The sequence below is a fragment of the Delphinapterus leucas genome, chromosome 12 (genome assembly GCF_059928025.1).
Source record: "Delphinapterus leucas isolate spDelLeu-1000000601 "Yukka" chromosome 12, BTC_Dleu_Yukka2, whole genome shotgun sequence".
NCBI classification, from domain to species: Eukaryota; Metazoa; Chordata; class Mammalia; order Artiodactyla; family Monodontidae; genus Delphinapterus; species Delphinapterus leucas.
Genome location: NC_143140.1, coordinates 53,904,610 through 53,921,908, shown reverse-complemented (window position 1 = coordinate 53,921,908; position 17,299 = coordinate 53,904,610). Strand labels below are relative to the sequence as shown.

General features: G+C 42.9%; 1 protein-coding gene across 3 annotated transcripts in view; it reads right to left on the bottom strand.

Annotated features, from left to right (window-relative positions):
* Positions 1-1,308: 1,308 nt before the first annotated feature.
* Positions 1,309-17,299, bottom strand: part of DCBLD1 (discoidin, CUB and LCCL domain containing 1) — a 68,044-nt gene continuing 52,053 nt past the window's right edge. For 2 of the 3 annotated variants that reach the window (XM_022555083.3, XM_089921959.1), the window contains 10 exons: positions 16,515-16,648; positions 11,349-11,389; positions 10,172-10,384; positions 8,596-8,720; positions 8,165-8,324; positions 7,969-8,076; positions 6,967-7,051; positions 6,690-6,739; positions 5,680-5,799; positions 1,309-3,346 (listed from right to left, as the gene is read on the bottom strand). In XM_022555083.3, the coding sequence (XP_022410791.1) occupies positions 2,835-3,346; positions 5,680-5,799; positions 6,690-6,739; positions 6,967-7,051; positions 7,969-8,076; positions 8,165-8,324; positions 8,596-8,720; positions 10,172-10,384; positions 11,349-11,389; positions 16,515-16,648 (1,548 nt within the window). In that variant the 3' untranslated portion in view covers positions 1,309-2,834. The remainder of the gene's footprint in view (positions 3,347-5,679; positions 5,800-6,689; positions 6,740-6,966; positions 7,052-7,968; positions 8,077-8,164; positions 8,325-8,595; positions 8,721-10,171; positions 10,385-11,348; positions 11,390-16,514; positions 16,649-17,299) is intronic. The other variant, XM_089921961.1, reaches the window with a different exon arrangement.

The following is a 17,299-nucleotide window of genomic DNA, read 5'->3' as shown; positions in this document are numbered from 1 at the left end:
TCTTAACAAGTAAGTACAGGGTGAGCACTGCTCTCAGAACCTTAATAAATATTTGGTGCATGAATGAATGCAAGAGAAGCATTTTGAGAATAGTGAGGCCAAGCTGGTGGCTATACTTGGATTGCTGAACTGATGTATGTATTTATGAAAGGCCTTGTGGTGATGTTTTTATGAAAGGCTATTCATGGTGTCTATAGTTGTGCATATAATATAAATTTGATTTTAGTTTCTGCTAAGAATCTAAAGCAGTGTAAGATAAACACAGAAAAATCTCTAGCATCCTTTCCAGAGGTTTTCTAGGCTGATTATAAATATTGGTGCAAGTGTAAATCATAGTAGGAGAACCCAGAGCACAGTTTCAGCAGCCTCTGTGGACAGCATAGTCTTGTCTGTCAGAGCAGATGTGTTTCCACCATAATTGTAAAAAGTGACAGAATGCAATCTTTGCCTCCCAATAGGATTTGGTAACAGAAAAAAAACAGACAATTGCCTTATCTTATGTGCTAATGTTGCAAAACAGTGGAAAAGAAAAACAGTATTTTCCTGCTCTTATCCTCTAGTTTAGGCTTGGCTGTGTTGGGTGTATCAGACAGACTTTTCCACTGCCCATGCTAGGCTACACAGTAGGCCATTCTGAGGAAGCGGTGTTCCAAAACAAAGTCCTGTTCTCCCACTTTCTGTCATGATTAGATCATGTATACAGGGAAGAAATGTGATAGATGGACACAGCCCACTATAAAGAAGTCTGTTTTTATGGACTAATATTTTAATGTTAAAAATATGTACAGCCCAAATGTTGTCACAATTAATTCTTATCTGTAAGCCTTGGAGGAAGGCACATTCACATCCTTGTTACACATGAGGAAACTGAGGCTTAGGGTTATGTAATGACCGACTGAATACACAGATGGATCATGGCCATACCATAAGTAAAAACGGAACTCTGGCTGGCAGTGCACAGCAGTAAGCACGGGAAACCAACTCATCATCCATAGTCACCAGCCCAGAACCCGGTGGCCTGCTGTAAGTCAGACTTGTAGGAAGTCTACAAGTTGTAGACTGGATTGTTACTTTTTGTAACAATCCAGGAAGCCAAACTAAAATGCATGAAACAATCGACCCCAAATCGCTAAGATTTTATTAGTAACTGACAGCTTCCATAATTTCTGTCCCCAGTTCCAACTTAGGACCAACCAGAGGAAGCCAGATGTGCTCCTTCCACTGCACCACTTGCACTATTATGGAGGCTGAGCCTCAAGTGCCTTCAGTAGCCCAGCAAGCAGGACACCAGTGAGAGACTGGGGTATGTACGTTGGTTTGGCATAGTTTATTGCAATTAGTATTCGTAGAAAACCATGTAAACTCACAAGGTAAATGGTTTAACCTCCACAATAACCATAGATAGTCTGCTGTGACCTTCCAGCACCTCAGTATTCTAAAATCTATGTTTCACAGAAAGTCAGTCATGCAAATAGGATTATAATACATTTTTAGGGAAAGGATCTTTTTGGTCCACATTTTCTATTAAAACAAACAAACATACACTTCCCTCTTTGGCAAAAGAGGTTAAATCCCCCCACCGTGAACTCACAAAGCAAACTCAGGTAAAAACCACTGAACATGAGGTACAGCTGAAGTCTGGGCTAATCTGGAATTACAGACACATACTCGAGGGGAAATTTTTTCTTACAAAATTAGTTCAGTTTCCAACCATCTCAGTAGAAAAGCTCTATGTAGATTTGGCCTCAGTCGCTTTTGTAAGAACACGTCAAGTAACTTTTCTATGTTTCAGAGTACAATGTGCTGTTTCTGAAGAAAGTCATGAAAAGTGTGGGTGTCTGACCTCAGCAATATTTTTAATCTGAGGTACAAAAGCATCTGACACAGTAATTTACAGCGTAATTGCTGTGCCACCTTCATTCAGTTTGTTGAGAGAGCAGTTTTGGTTGCCGTTAAGTCTCAGCATTTGGCTTTGCAGACAGTTTGAAAAGGCAGACTTGCATGTGAAAGCAAGTATCTGCCAGACCTGAGGTGAGCGAGAAGCAGTGTGAAGGCCAGCTGCTCAGGAGCCTGCTCGCACAGGCTGCGGGCAGCGAGGCCTCTGCAGGCTCCAGAGACCTCCTGCACCTTGCACACCTTCACAGGCGCTGAGCATCCCCACCTGAAGTGGAGTCTAAGGAACTGGCAGCTGCTGAGATGGTGTATTTTGTTTGTTTGTTCTTTTTAATTTACAGTCATAATTGCAAACAAACAACCACCCTGGTGTGCTTTTCTTGCTTCAAGTAATTTCATTCCTTCCAAGAGAAGGTTAACAATGCTTTTAGTTCTCGATATCAAAGGAAAGGAAATGAGCCATAATAACAACAAGATTAAGTTTAAACAGACCTGCTGCTAACACACTATCAGATAAAATACCTTTAAAAAGTGAACATACTATTATATACGTTTTTGCAACAGCTGCATTCTCCTACATAACCTCCATGTAGAACCAAAATCTGCGCAAGCAAACTTAAGTTACTTTAATTCTTGTTAAATACAATTCTGTACAGATTGCACATTTTACACCGAAGCAGCTCGGTTATCACAGTTAGAGAAATGAAAAATGCCATCTGAAAACTTTCATTTTTCTAGCCCCACAAAACTCAACAGACGCTCGCTCTAAGGGTCAGGACAAAACCAGCTGCACAATTCTGTAAACAGTGTGGGGGGGTGCCTCTACGACTCCACCGCAGGATCCTGTTAAACCATACACGCGCGCGCACGCACTCACTCTGTCTCTCGCGCGCGCACAGCCCCGGCGCTCAGTACCACAGCAGCTTTCATTCACAGTGTGTTCACAGCAGGGCGGTCATGGCCGTCTGGTTGAGGGGTCTGAGGCAGTCTCTGGGGGCCAAGTAGGCAGCGTTGGTCGCGGGGTTGACCTGCGGCTTTTGATAGGCGGGATCGGCGCGCGCCGCGGCTGAGCCGCCGCCGCCCTTGGGCTTGTCGTAGCCCGGGTCCGCGGGCGCGGGGCTCGGCGGCAGCTGGTAGCCGGCGGCCGGGGAGAAGGCGCCGGAAGAGAGGGAGTGCTTGTGCGCCGGCCCGGGCCCCGGCACGCGGTAGCCGCTCCGCGCCGAGAAGGTGTGAGCCCGGGCCAGGTGCCGCTCCACGATGGGCGTGGCGTACTCGGGCTCGGGGTTGGTCAGGGGCAGGGCGTACTCGTGGCGGCCGGCCGGGAGGGGGCAGTCGTAGTGGCCGCTAGCCTCGGCGTCCGGCCCCGCCTCATCGGCCTCGGTGTCCATCGGCCGGAAGGTAGAGCCCTTCCTGGTGACCGTTCCGGTGCCAATCATGAGAGGCTGCTGGTAATCTGAAACCCAAAGGGCAGACGTTTGTGCACAGCACCCCCACCCCCCATACACCCACAAACCGGCTGTCTAGAGGGAGTGCTCTGCTGAGGGCCTGCCCTGTACCGGGCAGGAAGAGAAAGATTAAGATGTAAAAGGCACAGACGCCACACTTAGGGGTTTACATAACTACACAGGTGCTTTAGGAAGCCTCAAGGCTCCGAGGAACCTAGCGAGGCGGAGCTAACCTCTAACCACACCTAGGGGTAGGAGGGAACAACTTCACGGGGAGCTCTTAGGCTGACTCCTGAAAGGCCACATTTTGGAGGTGGAGGTAACACTGCCAGGAAAGGGAAAAGTGATTGGACAACCTGTTAAACAACCATGAACATAGAGTGTGATGTGGCCAGAGCATGAGGGACATGGAGGAATTTAATAGGATATGAAGACCAAAGTAATAGGTTTGGGGCTAATGATAAGGATAAAGCTCAAAGCTTTATTGAGTCCTTACTTGGTGCCAGGCACTATTCTATGACATTAAGATATCAATTAGTTAAATCCTCTGGAAAAAAAAGTATTATGAGGTAGGGACCATTATTCCCTTTTACAAATGGAAAACTGAAGCAGAGAGAGATTAATTTTTCCAAGATTACACAGGTAGCAGCCAGTGGGGCAAGAATTTGAACGCGTGTCCCAAGTGCGAGCTGTTATCCATGTGCTAGATCATGGAGGGCACTGAGTGCCTTGCTAGGAAGTTTGGTTTAACGCTGTAGAAACCTACAAAGATTCTAAATTCAGAGACTGGCAGAAGAGGTAACCGTGGAGGGAGACTGAAGAGGGAAAGATTAAAAAAACCAAAAAGCAAAAGGCAGAGAAATGAGACATATAAGTCATAAATTAGGGGACTGGCAGCAGCTCTGGAAAGGCCACACTTTGGGGACAGATATCAGAGGAATTTGTCACCAATGATGTAGGGAGGTTATGACCAAAGAGGACACCTCCCAGATATTAAGCCCTGAAAACTGGGATGCCCATTCAGAAGCCACTTAGAAAAGGAATGCACAGAGCACATAGGTTAAGGTTTAGGAACGATGGGTTCAATTTTGGATCCCCTGAGGACCTGGTGACACTTGCAGGAGATGATGTCCAGCAGGCAAGAATTACTGACTTACTAGGGACCGGGAGGGAAGTCTGGATGTGAGCTGCAGAGCAGATAAAAGGGAAAGGAATGGCTCTGCCGGGAGCTCTGGAGTGTAGTGGGTGAGACTGCAGATGAGTGGAGGCAAGAGTGGGTGTTTCAGGTGCCCAGAAGGACCACGCAGCGAGGAAGAAGAGGCTGGACCAGAAGCTGAAGGAGAATGAAAGGAGAGGGGCTCTCCACTCTCCTCGCCTCACCCCCAAGGCAGAGCTTGAACTGTCCGAGGAAAGGAACAAGAAGACGGATTCTGATTGGAGAATTACTCCCTTTGCCCCTGAAGCAGGTCAAGCAGCCTTTCCATTGGTACCTTTCTGACTTTCATATATAACAGTAGCCCTGGGGCATGGCCTAAAAGCCCACATTTCTAGCAAGCTCCCAGATGGTGCTACCGGTCCTCAGAACACACTCTGAGTAGCAAAAAGCTAGAGCAGTGCTACTCACAGTGGTCTGTGGATGCCTACCTGTCTGAGAACTGTTTGTGACAGATCTGTAAAGAGGCAAGTGCACAAATGGATAGAAAGTGTTCAGATCTTGCAGCAATTTGAGAGTGATTTTATGTCCCTTGAATCTAATTAGAAAATTAGAGCTTTGTATTTTATGTCTTTTTAAACATTTCATTTACTAATTTATACTGTATTTTACAAAAATTTTAGTCCTTGATGGATTAAAGAAATAAAAGGCAAAAACTGGATCCTTCCTCACAAATCGTTTGAGAAGCTTGACTCTCAACAATGGCTTGTCAGGGACCTTGAGGCCATTCTAACAGATTCCTTCATCTCCTACCTCCAATTTGTCAAGGGCAGGAGCTATGCTCAATTCATCTTTCTAGTCCCTTTTTCCTAGTGCCTTAATCAAAACCTTAGTAACAAAAACAGATTAGTTAAGGGCTTCCAGATTTCATTGGTACTTCCGGACCATTGCTCTGGGCGTCATTAGAGGCCCTGCAGGTGTAAGAGCCTTGGCTGAATGAGGCTTTTGGGAAATATTTCATTGTCACTTTGTAACTCTGTGCAGAGCAGAGAGAAAATGTCACACATTACTGATTTACTAGACCCCATCTAAACAAAAGATGTTGGTCTTATTTCTCTTCCTGGTCTCCCCTCTCCCATAAGCAGCACCTCCTGGCTAACAGCCTGGTCACGGAGACTTGGTACCTACCTGCCATATCACTTGTGATGAGATCCAACTTTTGTGTCATCTCCTTTTCATTATCGTAGCTGATGGTAAACTCAGCTGACTGATGCCTGGCAAAGGGATATTTGATCTGCTTCCAACAGTCTGGAATAAAGATAACATGAAACAAACTAATCTCTCAGAAGTGTAGCACATTTACTCCACCACAGGTTCCAGGTTAAGTCAGAGGTCAGGCTGCCTTTTGCCAGCTGACTGTGACAGATGCACAGCCACAGCTCTCCAGGTGTGTGTGGTGGACACAGCATGATGAGGTCACAACAACAGCACACACCATCCCAACCATGCTTTCTACTCTGTGGGTAAAACGTATTTGTGTACCCATCAGGGCCCAGATTATCCCTAGGTTAGACCACCTGGCCATGGTTTTCCCTAATCTGCACTGACATGGTGTTTGTGACCGTGAGGGGTCAATGCAGCTGGCTGTTTAGAGCCTAGGGAGGTGGAGTCCCAGGTGGTCCTTGAGATTCTCAGGGGGGTCCTGCCCTGCTGCCCTCTCTTTCGACTGCAGCTGACTCATTGCTTGGCATCCTGTGTCCTAAGGATTTTCTGAAACCCGCCCTGCCTAGTCCTTCCCCAGAGTGAAAAATACAGTGGAGGCCTGAAGATGCTGGGAGTGCCGGGCAATGTCCAGTTCACAGATGGGGATTTTATAACTTCTCCTTGGTGACAGGCAGCGTGGTGATGTAAATTCCAGTTGCCAAAAATAATTAATTAATTTTGATAAATGATGGGATGATGTTGAACAAAAGTAAAAATAAACTGGCTATGAAGATTCTGGATTAAGAGACAGGATACAATATATTCCTTCCTGGTAGATTTGTTAACTTAAAGCTATTAGATCTTATTTCTTAAACCATATAAGTGTGGGTTTTAATCAGGATCTGCTGATTAAAAGCGCCTAATCATGCTTTTAATCAGCAGATCCTGTCCCTTCCTCAAGGATAGAATAAAACTAGATAGTTTTTTCAACCAACCTGTTTTCTGAGCCTTAGCTGATCCATAAGGATTTCCTTTCTTCTTCCTCCTATCAAGACAAAAAATCCCACTGAAAAGATTTCTGAATGATAAATACTGTTCATAAAATAATACATGATATTTTCTACCTCTATCCAACTTGTTTTTAAAATAGAAGTTCACATTTTATCTTGGGAGAAGTAATGCTGCTTTCTACACATGAACATACGAAGAGTAAACTTTTGTGACTGTTTACATAATTAGAGAAAAAAAATTTTTAAATGTGAAGTCACATACTTTCTAAGGACTACAAAGATTCCCACTCCAGCAACCAGCAGGACGAGGAGCACCAGTGGAGTAACAATAGTTATGACGTTTAACCCTAAGAAGGGGAAAAGACATCATATTACAGCAGAAATGAACAGCAACCAAATTTCGTGATCTAAAACTGAATACTGATTTGAAAGGTCCTCAGTGGTTTAACATGTGGGGGACAAGAATACATGCTAGGAATTTACTGATACTGGAAAGCAAAAAGAGGATTCAGGGCTCCCCTGGTGGCGCAGTGGTTGAGAGTCCACCTGCCGATGCAGGGGACACGGGTTTGTGCCCCAGCCCGGGAAGATCCGACATGCCGCGGAGCGGCTGGTCCCGTGAGCCATGGCCGCTGAGCCTGCGGCGTCCAGAGCCTGTGCTCCGCAACGGGAGAGGCCACAACAGTGAGAGGCCCGTGTACCGCAAAGGAAAAAAAAAGTATAGAAAGGTATGGAATGGAATGTCTCCCTTCCACCTCTGTTCTTCCTCTATGTGAAATTATGTTTCTTGACATTTTTCCAGATATACTGGGATGAATATATATATATATATAGATAGATAGATAGATGCTGTATCACCCCCCCTTTTACACACATGGTCAAGTGCTATGTAAACTGTTCTGTACCATGCTTATTTTTTTAAGTTGTCAGTGTGTCTCAGAGAACTTTCTATATTACTAACACATTCCTTTTTTATGGCTGTAGAGTATTCCATGGTATGGACGTGCTATTGTTTTATTTTTCTATAAAGGATTTACATAGTGTTTGAAGGGCACATATGTTTGTTTCCAGTCCTTTTCTACTTACAATAGTGTAATGAAAAGTGTGGACATATATTATTTTACACATGTGCAGATATCTCTGGACCATCTGCCCCCAGACACTTATATGACACAGAAAAAAAGAATGTTGTTGAAGCTACCGTATTATTGGCTGGAGTACAAGTTATATTCCTTAAGAAACCGCAAAACGATAACTGCCCTACCTTTGGGCATTTCTTCAGAGGGGATGGGTTTTAAGATTGTCTCATCTTCTCTGTTAGTTGAACCAACAGTATTTAGACTTGTTTTGCTCCACACCAATGAGTCATTACCTGAGCGAGAAGAGATGTTAGAGAAACCACATTAATAACAACAATTTGTGAAAGGAGGTTACCAGAATCCAGTAACTCACTGACTCACCCTGAGTCCTACTTGGTGCAATCTGGCAGCCAAGGAGCTCCACTTTCAAGGCTATCCTCTGGTGCCACGTCTGGGGGATAACGCGCACGTATCTGGCCACGATGGGAGGGATGAAATTGTTCCGCACAGGGTCCCGAAAATTAGAGTTGCCCTGAAACACCTGTAGGAACAGGTAACCTTTACCTGAAGATTCTATTCGTTTCTAGGTCTTTATCAATCTACTCACACCTGGTTATATGAAATCAAAGTGAGGATTCTATGTCTGTTGCTTTTTTTATAGACATGCTTGATATTGAAGATCCAAGGCTTTGCACTCAAAGGCTGAGTAATCTGGTGCTGTGCATCTGTTTTTGGAAACACACTGATGGACTGATGAAAATATCTGGAGGCCCACTCTCCTACTCAGTTCCCTCCTCCAGAGTGTCTCTTACCTTTTCTTCATTATTCACAATTCCTTTATAGGTCTCCCACTTGGAGTTGTTGTTTCTGAAGTTCATTACAAAACTCTTTACATAAAAGTTGAAATTTGACTGTGTGGATCCAGTGGTCCTAATTCCTTGTAAGAAAATATTATTTATGGGTTAGTTTAAAAAATATGTTATACAACATGTATTATAACTTCAGGTTTCTTTTCTTTTCTTCCCTCTCATTTGAAATTGCAAATCATTTTACAGGCCTGCTTTTCTTATCTGCATTTAGAAACGTGATGACAGATGAGTGTTTTCACACTGACAATATGCCATAAAAAGGTTTCAGCACGGAGATATCAGCTCTCTCACCCACACATCCATCCTTACCCCCTGCATACAGGTTCTTCCCACAGAGACAATGTGAAGGTTTGTTACTTTCGAAAAAGACATAGCAACTGACAAAGGATTAATCTCCAAAATATACAAGCAGCTCATGCAGCTCAATATCAAAAAACAAACAACCCAATCCAAAAATGGGCAAAAGACCTAAACAGACATTTCTCCAAAGAAGACACACAGATGGCCAACAAACACATGAAAGGATGCTCAACATCACTAATCATTAGAGAAATGCAAATCAAAACTACAATGAGATATCATCTCACACCAGTCAGAATGGCCATCATCAAAAAATCGACAAACAATAAATGCTGGAGAGGGTGTGGAGAAAAGGGAACCCGCCTGCCCTGTTGGTGGGAATGTAAATTGATACAGCCACTATGGAGAAAAGTATGGAGGTTCCTTAAAAAACTAAAAATAGAACTAGCATAGTACCCAGCAATCCCACTACTGGGCATATACCCTGAGAAAACCATAATTCAAAAAGATATATGCACCCCAATGTTCAGTGCAGCACTATTTACAATAGCCAGGACATGGAAGCAAGCTAAATGTCCATCAACAGATGAATAGATAAAGAAGATGTGGTACATATATACAATGGAATATTACTTCGCGATAAAAAGGAACAAAACTGACTTATTTGTAGTGAGGTGGATGGACCTAGAGTCTGTCATACAGAGTGAAGTAAGTCAGAAGGAGAAAAACAAATACCGTATGCTAACACATATGTATGGAATCTAAGAAAACGGTACTGATGAACTTAGTGGCAGGGCAGGAATAAAGACACAGATGTAGAGAACGGACTTGACACAGGGTGGGAAGGGGAAGCTGGGACAAAGAGAGTAGCATGGACATATATACACCACCAAATGTAAAATAGATAGCTAGTGGGAAGCAGCCACATAGCACAGGGAGATCAGCTCGGTGGTTTGTGACCACCTAGAGGGGTGGGATAGGGAGGGTGGGAGGGAGACACAAGACGGAGGGGATATGGGGATATATGTATGCATATAGCTGATTCACTTTGTTGTACAGCAGAAACTAACACAACACTGTAAAGCAGTTATACTCCAATAAAGATTAAAAAAAAAAAAAAAGACATGGAGTACTCTGAGGTGGGGGCACCTGTGCAAATTCAAAACGTAATTTCAACTGCAAGTCATCTTGTTTTGTGAAACTGCACTCGTTTCAGTACCTGTTATTTTCTTTTTCTCTCCCAAATCTATCCTCAGCCACTCCCGTTTGTGGTTCTTGCTCCTGTCCCCCGAAGCCCATGATGGGCCTTGGTCCTGAAGTCGGGCTTGGCCAGGAGACCAACGGACCTGATCTCCAGTCTCATTGATCCACTCCCAAGAAGAAGAAGCTCTGATTTGCCGGTCAGGTTCCAAACTCAAGGATCTGCTGCAACCTAGACAAAAAGGGCAGGGAAATATTTCAGATACAGACACAAAATGAAAACCAAAAAAAAAAAAGCACCCCGTTTCACCTAGAATTATTCGGTTGATTTACTTCCATTCTGATATTGAATCAACTGTTTAATTACTAGTTTTTTAATGATTCAGACTTGCATTTGACTCGCTGGTGCTGTGGTATCTTGATACTATTGCTGCTTTTCTTCTTAATGGACCTTATATCCCCTATAAGTGACATCTCTTTGTCCCCACTGTAGATTTTCCTTTCTAATCTAAATTCACCATGATTTCAACGAAGTACAAGGTGTCCTAAAAGCTGAAAATGCTGAGGTTCTTCTCACTTGATCAGAGGGAGGACTCCACGCTCTCTACCCCTGAAGAGCAGGTACGTCAGGTGCTCTGAAGATCAGTTAATTGTACCCAACATCAACCCTGGGAGCTTAACTATACCATGTCCAAGACAATGTGGAGGTTGCAGATAAAGGCCAGTCCTCCTCCTGGACAGAGAAGACATGTTTGTATTGTTCTCCTTGAAATATGTTATTTTATGTGAGGGAGAACATTTCCCCAGAACATATTCCATGACAGAGGGGCTAAAAAGCCTTTATGCTATTCATTTTCAATAACTTCATTCCAGATACACACAAATCAGATTGCACTGCTCAAAAGGTTTTCCTGTTAAAATCGAACATAAAGGAATTTATCTTAACTGTCATTTCAAGTTGTCATTTTTTCTGGCAACCCAAGTTTTAGATTATAAAGAAAAATATTTCTTTTCCTAATGTTAACTGGGTTTATTGTCTGATGTATTTTTTAAGTCACAGCATACTTGGTGCTACATGACCTGAGGGGAAAAGAAAAAATTAATCTTTTAAACGATATCATCTGAGGGGTATGGAAGAATAAACTACCCCTGAAGATTTTAAAATATCAAATTCTTAAGGAAAGCATGATCCTTACCATTGGAGGTAAACAGAAATCGCTTGTCTGACAGGGAACCACTGAAATAATAAACACAAAGATGAGGTTAGTTGCTTAACTGGATCTTAATGACTGGTACAGCGCTATAGGATGGGGCTCAGAGCCTTCCCACACCCCATGTGGTCCTCAGAGCACCCGGCCAGGCTACTGTTATTATCTCTGTCATTGGTATTTCATAGACCAAGAAACTCAGGCCCTTCGAAGGTAAGCAACTTTCCTAAATTCATAGAGGTGACAAGCAGCCAGGACTCCTGAGATACTGCTTTTGAATCACAAGCCTGTGCTGTTTCCATCACACCACATTGTATTGGGAAGGAACAGGCACATATACAGTCTCCAGGACACACCTAAATCCCAATTAATGAATACGTAGTGATGGAGACAGAAAGGATGACTGCCCTGAACACTCCCTTTGCTTCAGAAGGCACCCCTACAGCGCCCCACTCGCTTCAACAATCGAGGACCACTGAGACATGAAGATGCCTGATCACTTTTAAAAGAACGAGCATGTCAGTCTAGCTGCCTTCCCTACAGACTTCTCCACTCCTTCCCTAAGGGGTCCTGCCCCAGCAGCGTTGCTCCGCAGAGAGCCTCCGCCCGGGTCTCTCTCTCTCCAGTCACACTCCTACCTACTGCAGCAAGGACACCAAACCATGAACCAGCTCCTGCTTCTGGATGACAAGGTACAGCTGGAGAAAACTCAGAGCACCTCACTGACGGGTCCTGAACTGCTGCAAGACAGGCCTGCACATCTGGCATTGATCCCTGGGCCTCTGGACCCCCCAGTTCTGTACCTTGTATTACTCTCCTGGTGAACTTATCAAATCAGCCCTGCTCGGCAGTTGTCTCCTTCTGCGGAAAAGAGGTTCCTAAGGCCTGAGATCACATGTATCTTTTTGTAAATCCCTCACCAACTCAATGCTGTAACAATATGTAGAATGAATAGAAAACTTGGAATTCTCAAGATTAATCTTATAGGCATCGTACTTACTACATTAGATATTACAGGTAAACAAAAAAAGGTAGGTGTCGCTGTCATGTTCAGTTATTTTACAATCTGAGAGTACTCCTATTTTAAAGTTTAACTCTGAATTATTGTGGCAATAATGGACAGAGAGGGTACTGAAATGTGAAATCCACAGAGAACCCAAAACTAGTCTGGACAGAAGCACCTCCACAGCAACATTTTGTTTTTAAGTAACAGGTTTTTCTTTCATATTCTTTGTCCACTCTCAGGCAGAGACTCTGTAAGCCCTGGTTTTCCACATAAAGATTCTATTATAATCTGTGCTGAATATAATGCAGGCACCAATCATTTCGTACAGGAGAAAATGCAGACCCACTTGGGTCACGGGACCTTCTTCAGTTCACAGTTAGTGGCCAAGCAGGGGTGAGGACCCAGCTTTCCTAACCTTTAAAGAAAGGTGCACACTGTTGCAATTTGTATTTAAATTTTTTAAGATTTTAGAGCCTCTCTTTGACTGATTTTTGCATTTTCTCTAATGTTCCTGCACGAAGTATTACACCTGAAGTTTGGCCCAGATAAGCCCAAATAATACTGCTGCAACCCTGATCACCTAAATGCACTCCCACTGCCATGAAACATTAAAATATTTACTTTGTTGTTGTTGAAAAAGAGAAGGAAAGAAGGTTAGCTTTGGAGTTCATCCTGAGAAGAAAATGCTGGGTAAGGTTCTGCTGCTAAGATCTCTCTGCCTGGCTTTCCTCTATTATCAGCTGGAGTATGTTTTTCCATTTCACCCAATTAAGCTAATTAAATACAACCACTAGAGAATTCTATAGGTAAATAAGCTTCCTCTTTGAAAACCCCCTAGGGAAAATGGGGTTCTAAGGCATTCACACATTAGGGTGAATGAATTCGATCAGATTCCAGGAACTGCCAGCCTTCCTTCCCAGAGGGCTGTAGAAGCAATCAGGAAGAGCCTGAGGTAAACAAAGAAAAGCCTTCCCTGCAGATGGTTTGAGCCATCATCCTCTGTGTGAGGTCAGTCGTTCTTCCTGATTCCATTCTGGTCTCCTCAGATCAAGGAAGTGACCTGACCCGGGATGAATCCCAGAAGAACCCTAGATATTTACTTTAGGGACCACTTCTTCCTCAGCTGCAATGCTTCCTTCTGTGTTTCTTCCTGAACGCCAAACAATCATGTGTGGGAACAGAAGTTCAATGACCGCATGTACAGTGCTTCCCCAACAGCGAAATAGCACAGATCAAAACAACTGCTCCCTGAAGATCTGGGAATGGAAACGAGTGGAAGAGACTGTATGAGCACACAGTTTACTCTTTTCTGTTCAGTACACAAAGATGGTGCCAAACCACAGAGCCAGAAGGGAGAAGGGGCCTTGATATAACTCTAGACTTTCTGTCTACTTCCACCAAAACAAAAATCGGACAATTAGTTCAAATAACTATATGGAATGTGGAGCAAAACTTTTCCTAATTCATTAATGGTTTAGATTTCTGGACTCTTACTTTTGCATCAAAGTTGAATATCAAATTATATAATTTGTATTTCATATGTATTAAGTCCAGTTGATGTAGCAGAATCAAGAACATTATGTCTACTTTTACTTAATAGTTTAAATAACTTTTTTTCAAAAGTAAAATAAAATCCAAGTAGTACAAGTTAAACTTTTTACTACCCTATTTTTCTACAAAAGAAGCATTCAAATGTATTCAAACATAGGCAAGAGAGTCCAAAAACAGATTTAAAGCCAAAGGCCAGTTCTTCGTTCCTATTTGGAGACAGCAGCACCTAACAAATCTAGGCCACAGCTTGATACCTTCCTGAAACAGCACCTTATTATCCATAGAGCAAACAATAAAAGACATAAAAAGAAATAGATCCTCCCAATGTTCATTGCAGCACTATTTACAACAGCCAAGACATGGGAGCAACCTAAATGCCCATTGACAGAGGAATGGATAAAGATGTGGTACATATATACAGTGGAATATTACTCAGCCATAAAAAAGAATGAGATAATGCTATTTGCAGCAATATGGATGGACCTAGAGATTATCATACTAAGTGAAGTAAGTCAGAAAAAGACAAATATACGATATCACTCATATGTGAGATCTGATGATTTTAAAAAATGATACAAATGTGGGATCTGATTTTAAAAAATGATACAAATGAACTTATTTACAAAACAGAAAAAAATTTACAGATGTCTGAAACAAACTTATGGTTACAAAGGGGAAACTTGGGGGGTAGGGATAATTCAGAAGCTTGGGATGAACATACACACACTACTACACATAAGATAGATAACCAACAAGGACCTACTGTATAACACAGGGAACTCTATTCTGTGATAACCTATATGAGAAAAGTATCTAAAAAAGAATGACTATATGTATATGTATAACTGAATCACTTTGCTGTAGACCTGAAACGAACACATTGTAAATCAACTATACGCCAATAAAATTAAAAAAAAAAAGAAACATCCTCAAAAGTCAAAGTCAAGCAGACATTTAAAGCTTACTGTGCATAAGCAATCATTCTTACTATAAATCAGGATATAAATATATAAATCAGGATGTAAATTTTAATGTCCCAAAGAGTTTGAGGCAAGTACATAAGTGAAAAAAATGTAGGGCTTCCCTGGTACGCAGTGGTTAAGAATACACAGGTTTGAGCCCTGGTCCAGGAAGATCCCACATGCTGTGGAGCAACTAAGCCCGTGCGCCACAACTCCTAAGCTTGTGCTCTAGAGCCTGCGAGCCACAGCTACTGAGCCCGTATGCCACAACTACTGAAGCCCGCGCGCTTAGAGCCCGTGCTCTGCAACAAGAGAAGCCACTGCAGTGAGAAGCCCGTGCACCGCAAGAGTAGCCCCCACTCGCTGTAACTAGAGAAAGCCGGCACGCAGCAACAAAGACGCAATGCAACCAAAAATAAATAAATAAAATAAAAAATTAAAAAATGTATATACATTGTGTACATATATGTAAGTATATATAATACATGTGTATATATTTTAAATTTTTATTTATGTAAATAGTACATATGTGTGTACACATACGTGTGCATATATGTCAGCCGTATCTGCAGATTCTGCATCCCCAGATTCTACCAACCACAGAGTGAAAATATTCAGAAAAAAAAAAAAAATCCAGAAAATTCCAAGAAGTAAAATTTGTTATTTGCCACATGCTGGCACCTATTTACACAACATTTACATTGTATTTACAACTATTTACATAGCATTTACATTGTATTAGGTATAAATAATCTAGAGATGATTTAAAGTACATGGGAGGATGTGCATAGTTATATGTAAAGATTATGCCATTTTATATAAGGGACTTGAGCATCAGTGGATTTTGGTATCCATGGGGGTCCTGGAACCAATCCCCAAGGACACTGTACAGTGGCTCAAGGAGCACTGTTCCCTCACTAGGCAGCCAGCCAGTCCAAAGCGAGTGTCCCTCTGGACCATTCCGAGCTGCCTGTTTATACTGGTGGACAGCTGGATCACAAGGCTGGCCTATTTTAGTTCAAACAGCTCTAGTTTTCCACTCTAGAAGCTGAGGAAACCTGAAAGCACTAAAAGCTGAGGTTGAAGTGTTTAAAGCAATTGACATACTTTTTTCTTATGAAGCTAAAAGATCAGAGGATAACACGGAACAGAGAAGTTAACAATTTAAAAAAAAAAAAAAAGCCATCTTTTATTCACTTCCCAACTATTATTCATCCTTAAGAGACTGTCTCTAGGGATCCTCTAGGGAGTTCAGTGGTTCTGCTGGGTTTATGTCAGTCCCTTATCTCCTTCAGTATCTTTGGTGATATTGGTGATGATCAGTAATTTACAGAATCAGGAAAAACTAGAGAGGAATAAGCTTTATCCCTTCCCCCTGGAGCACCTGAGAGTAGAATGCTCCTCTGTCCTGGGGCTTCAGATGTGTGCCATTCTAACTTACTTGTCGGTGAGCTTTTTTATTGCTGCATTTGTCTTCCACACTGACAGCATAAATGCTGCTCTAAGCAGTCACACACATTTTTCCCAGTTGACATGCCCTTGGTATCACATGCCTGCAGCCCTTTCCAGACCGTGAGCTGATGACTTGTGCCTGCGGGGTTACCTTCCACTCAGAACAAAAGGCAAAGTACTTACTGCCTTGAGAGCACACCATTGGCCAGGATCCCTTCGTATCGACTCATGCCTCTGCGCAGAAGCACGCCAATCTGACCGCCCACTTCATCTGCAATTACTCCTGCATGGATGGCGGCTTTGCATAGTAAAGAGGTCTGAAACACAGCAACATCTCACTTACAAATGGCTCAACAATACATCTAAAATATAGCGGGAGCTTTTACATTTTGTTACAACTTGTGCTCAGGATCCCTATTTGACCCCTGACATGGCTAAATTATAATTCATTTAAATAAAAAGTAGAAGGGGGGAAAAATTATTGGCTAACTATCTCAGAGTGACATCAGAGTCATTCTATTTATGCTGATGAACCTGGGAACCCTTCCACTAGGGAGGAAGGAAGGGAGATAATTCACAGTATTCATGGCTCCCCAGTGAATAACGCCTCCTGGGGGTGTGGTCATCTCCCACACCGACTCTGAACTGGGCCCTGGCGCTTGCTTTGTTCTGCTGCAGGTAACGTGGCCCGGCAAACTGCCACACGTGTCAATGAGGCCACCTGAGACTCCCACCCCAGATGACCTGCCACACGACTGCAGGTGCAGGCACAATTCTAGGTAAAGGAAGCTTAAGAACCAACCAGCCCACACTGCTGACCCACAAGCTCATCAGCAAAGAACATGGCTGTCATTCTGAGCCACTAGGTTTTGGGATGACTTGTTCAGCAAGAATAGGTAACATTAGTTTCTTACATTCGCTTTACTAAATATACATACTGAGGATCATTTGAAAAGGTGAACCTTCCA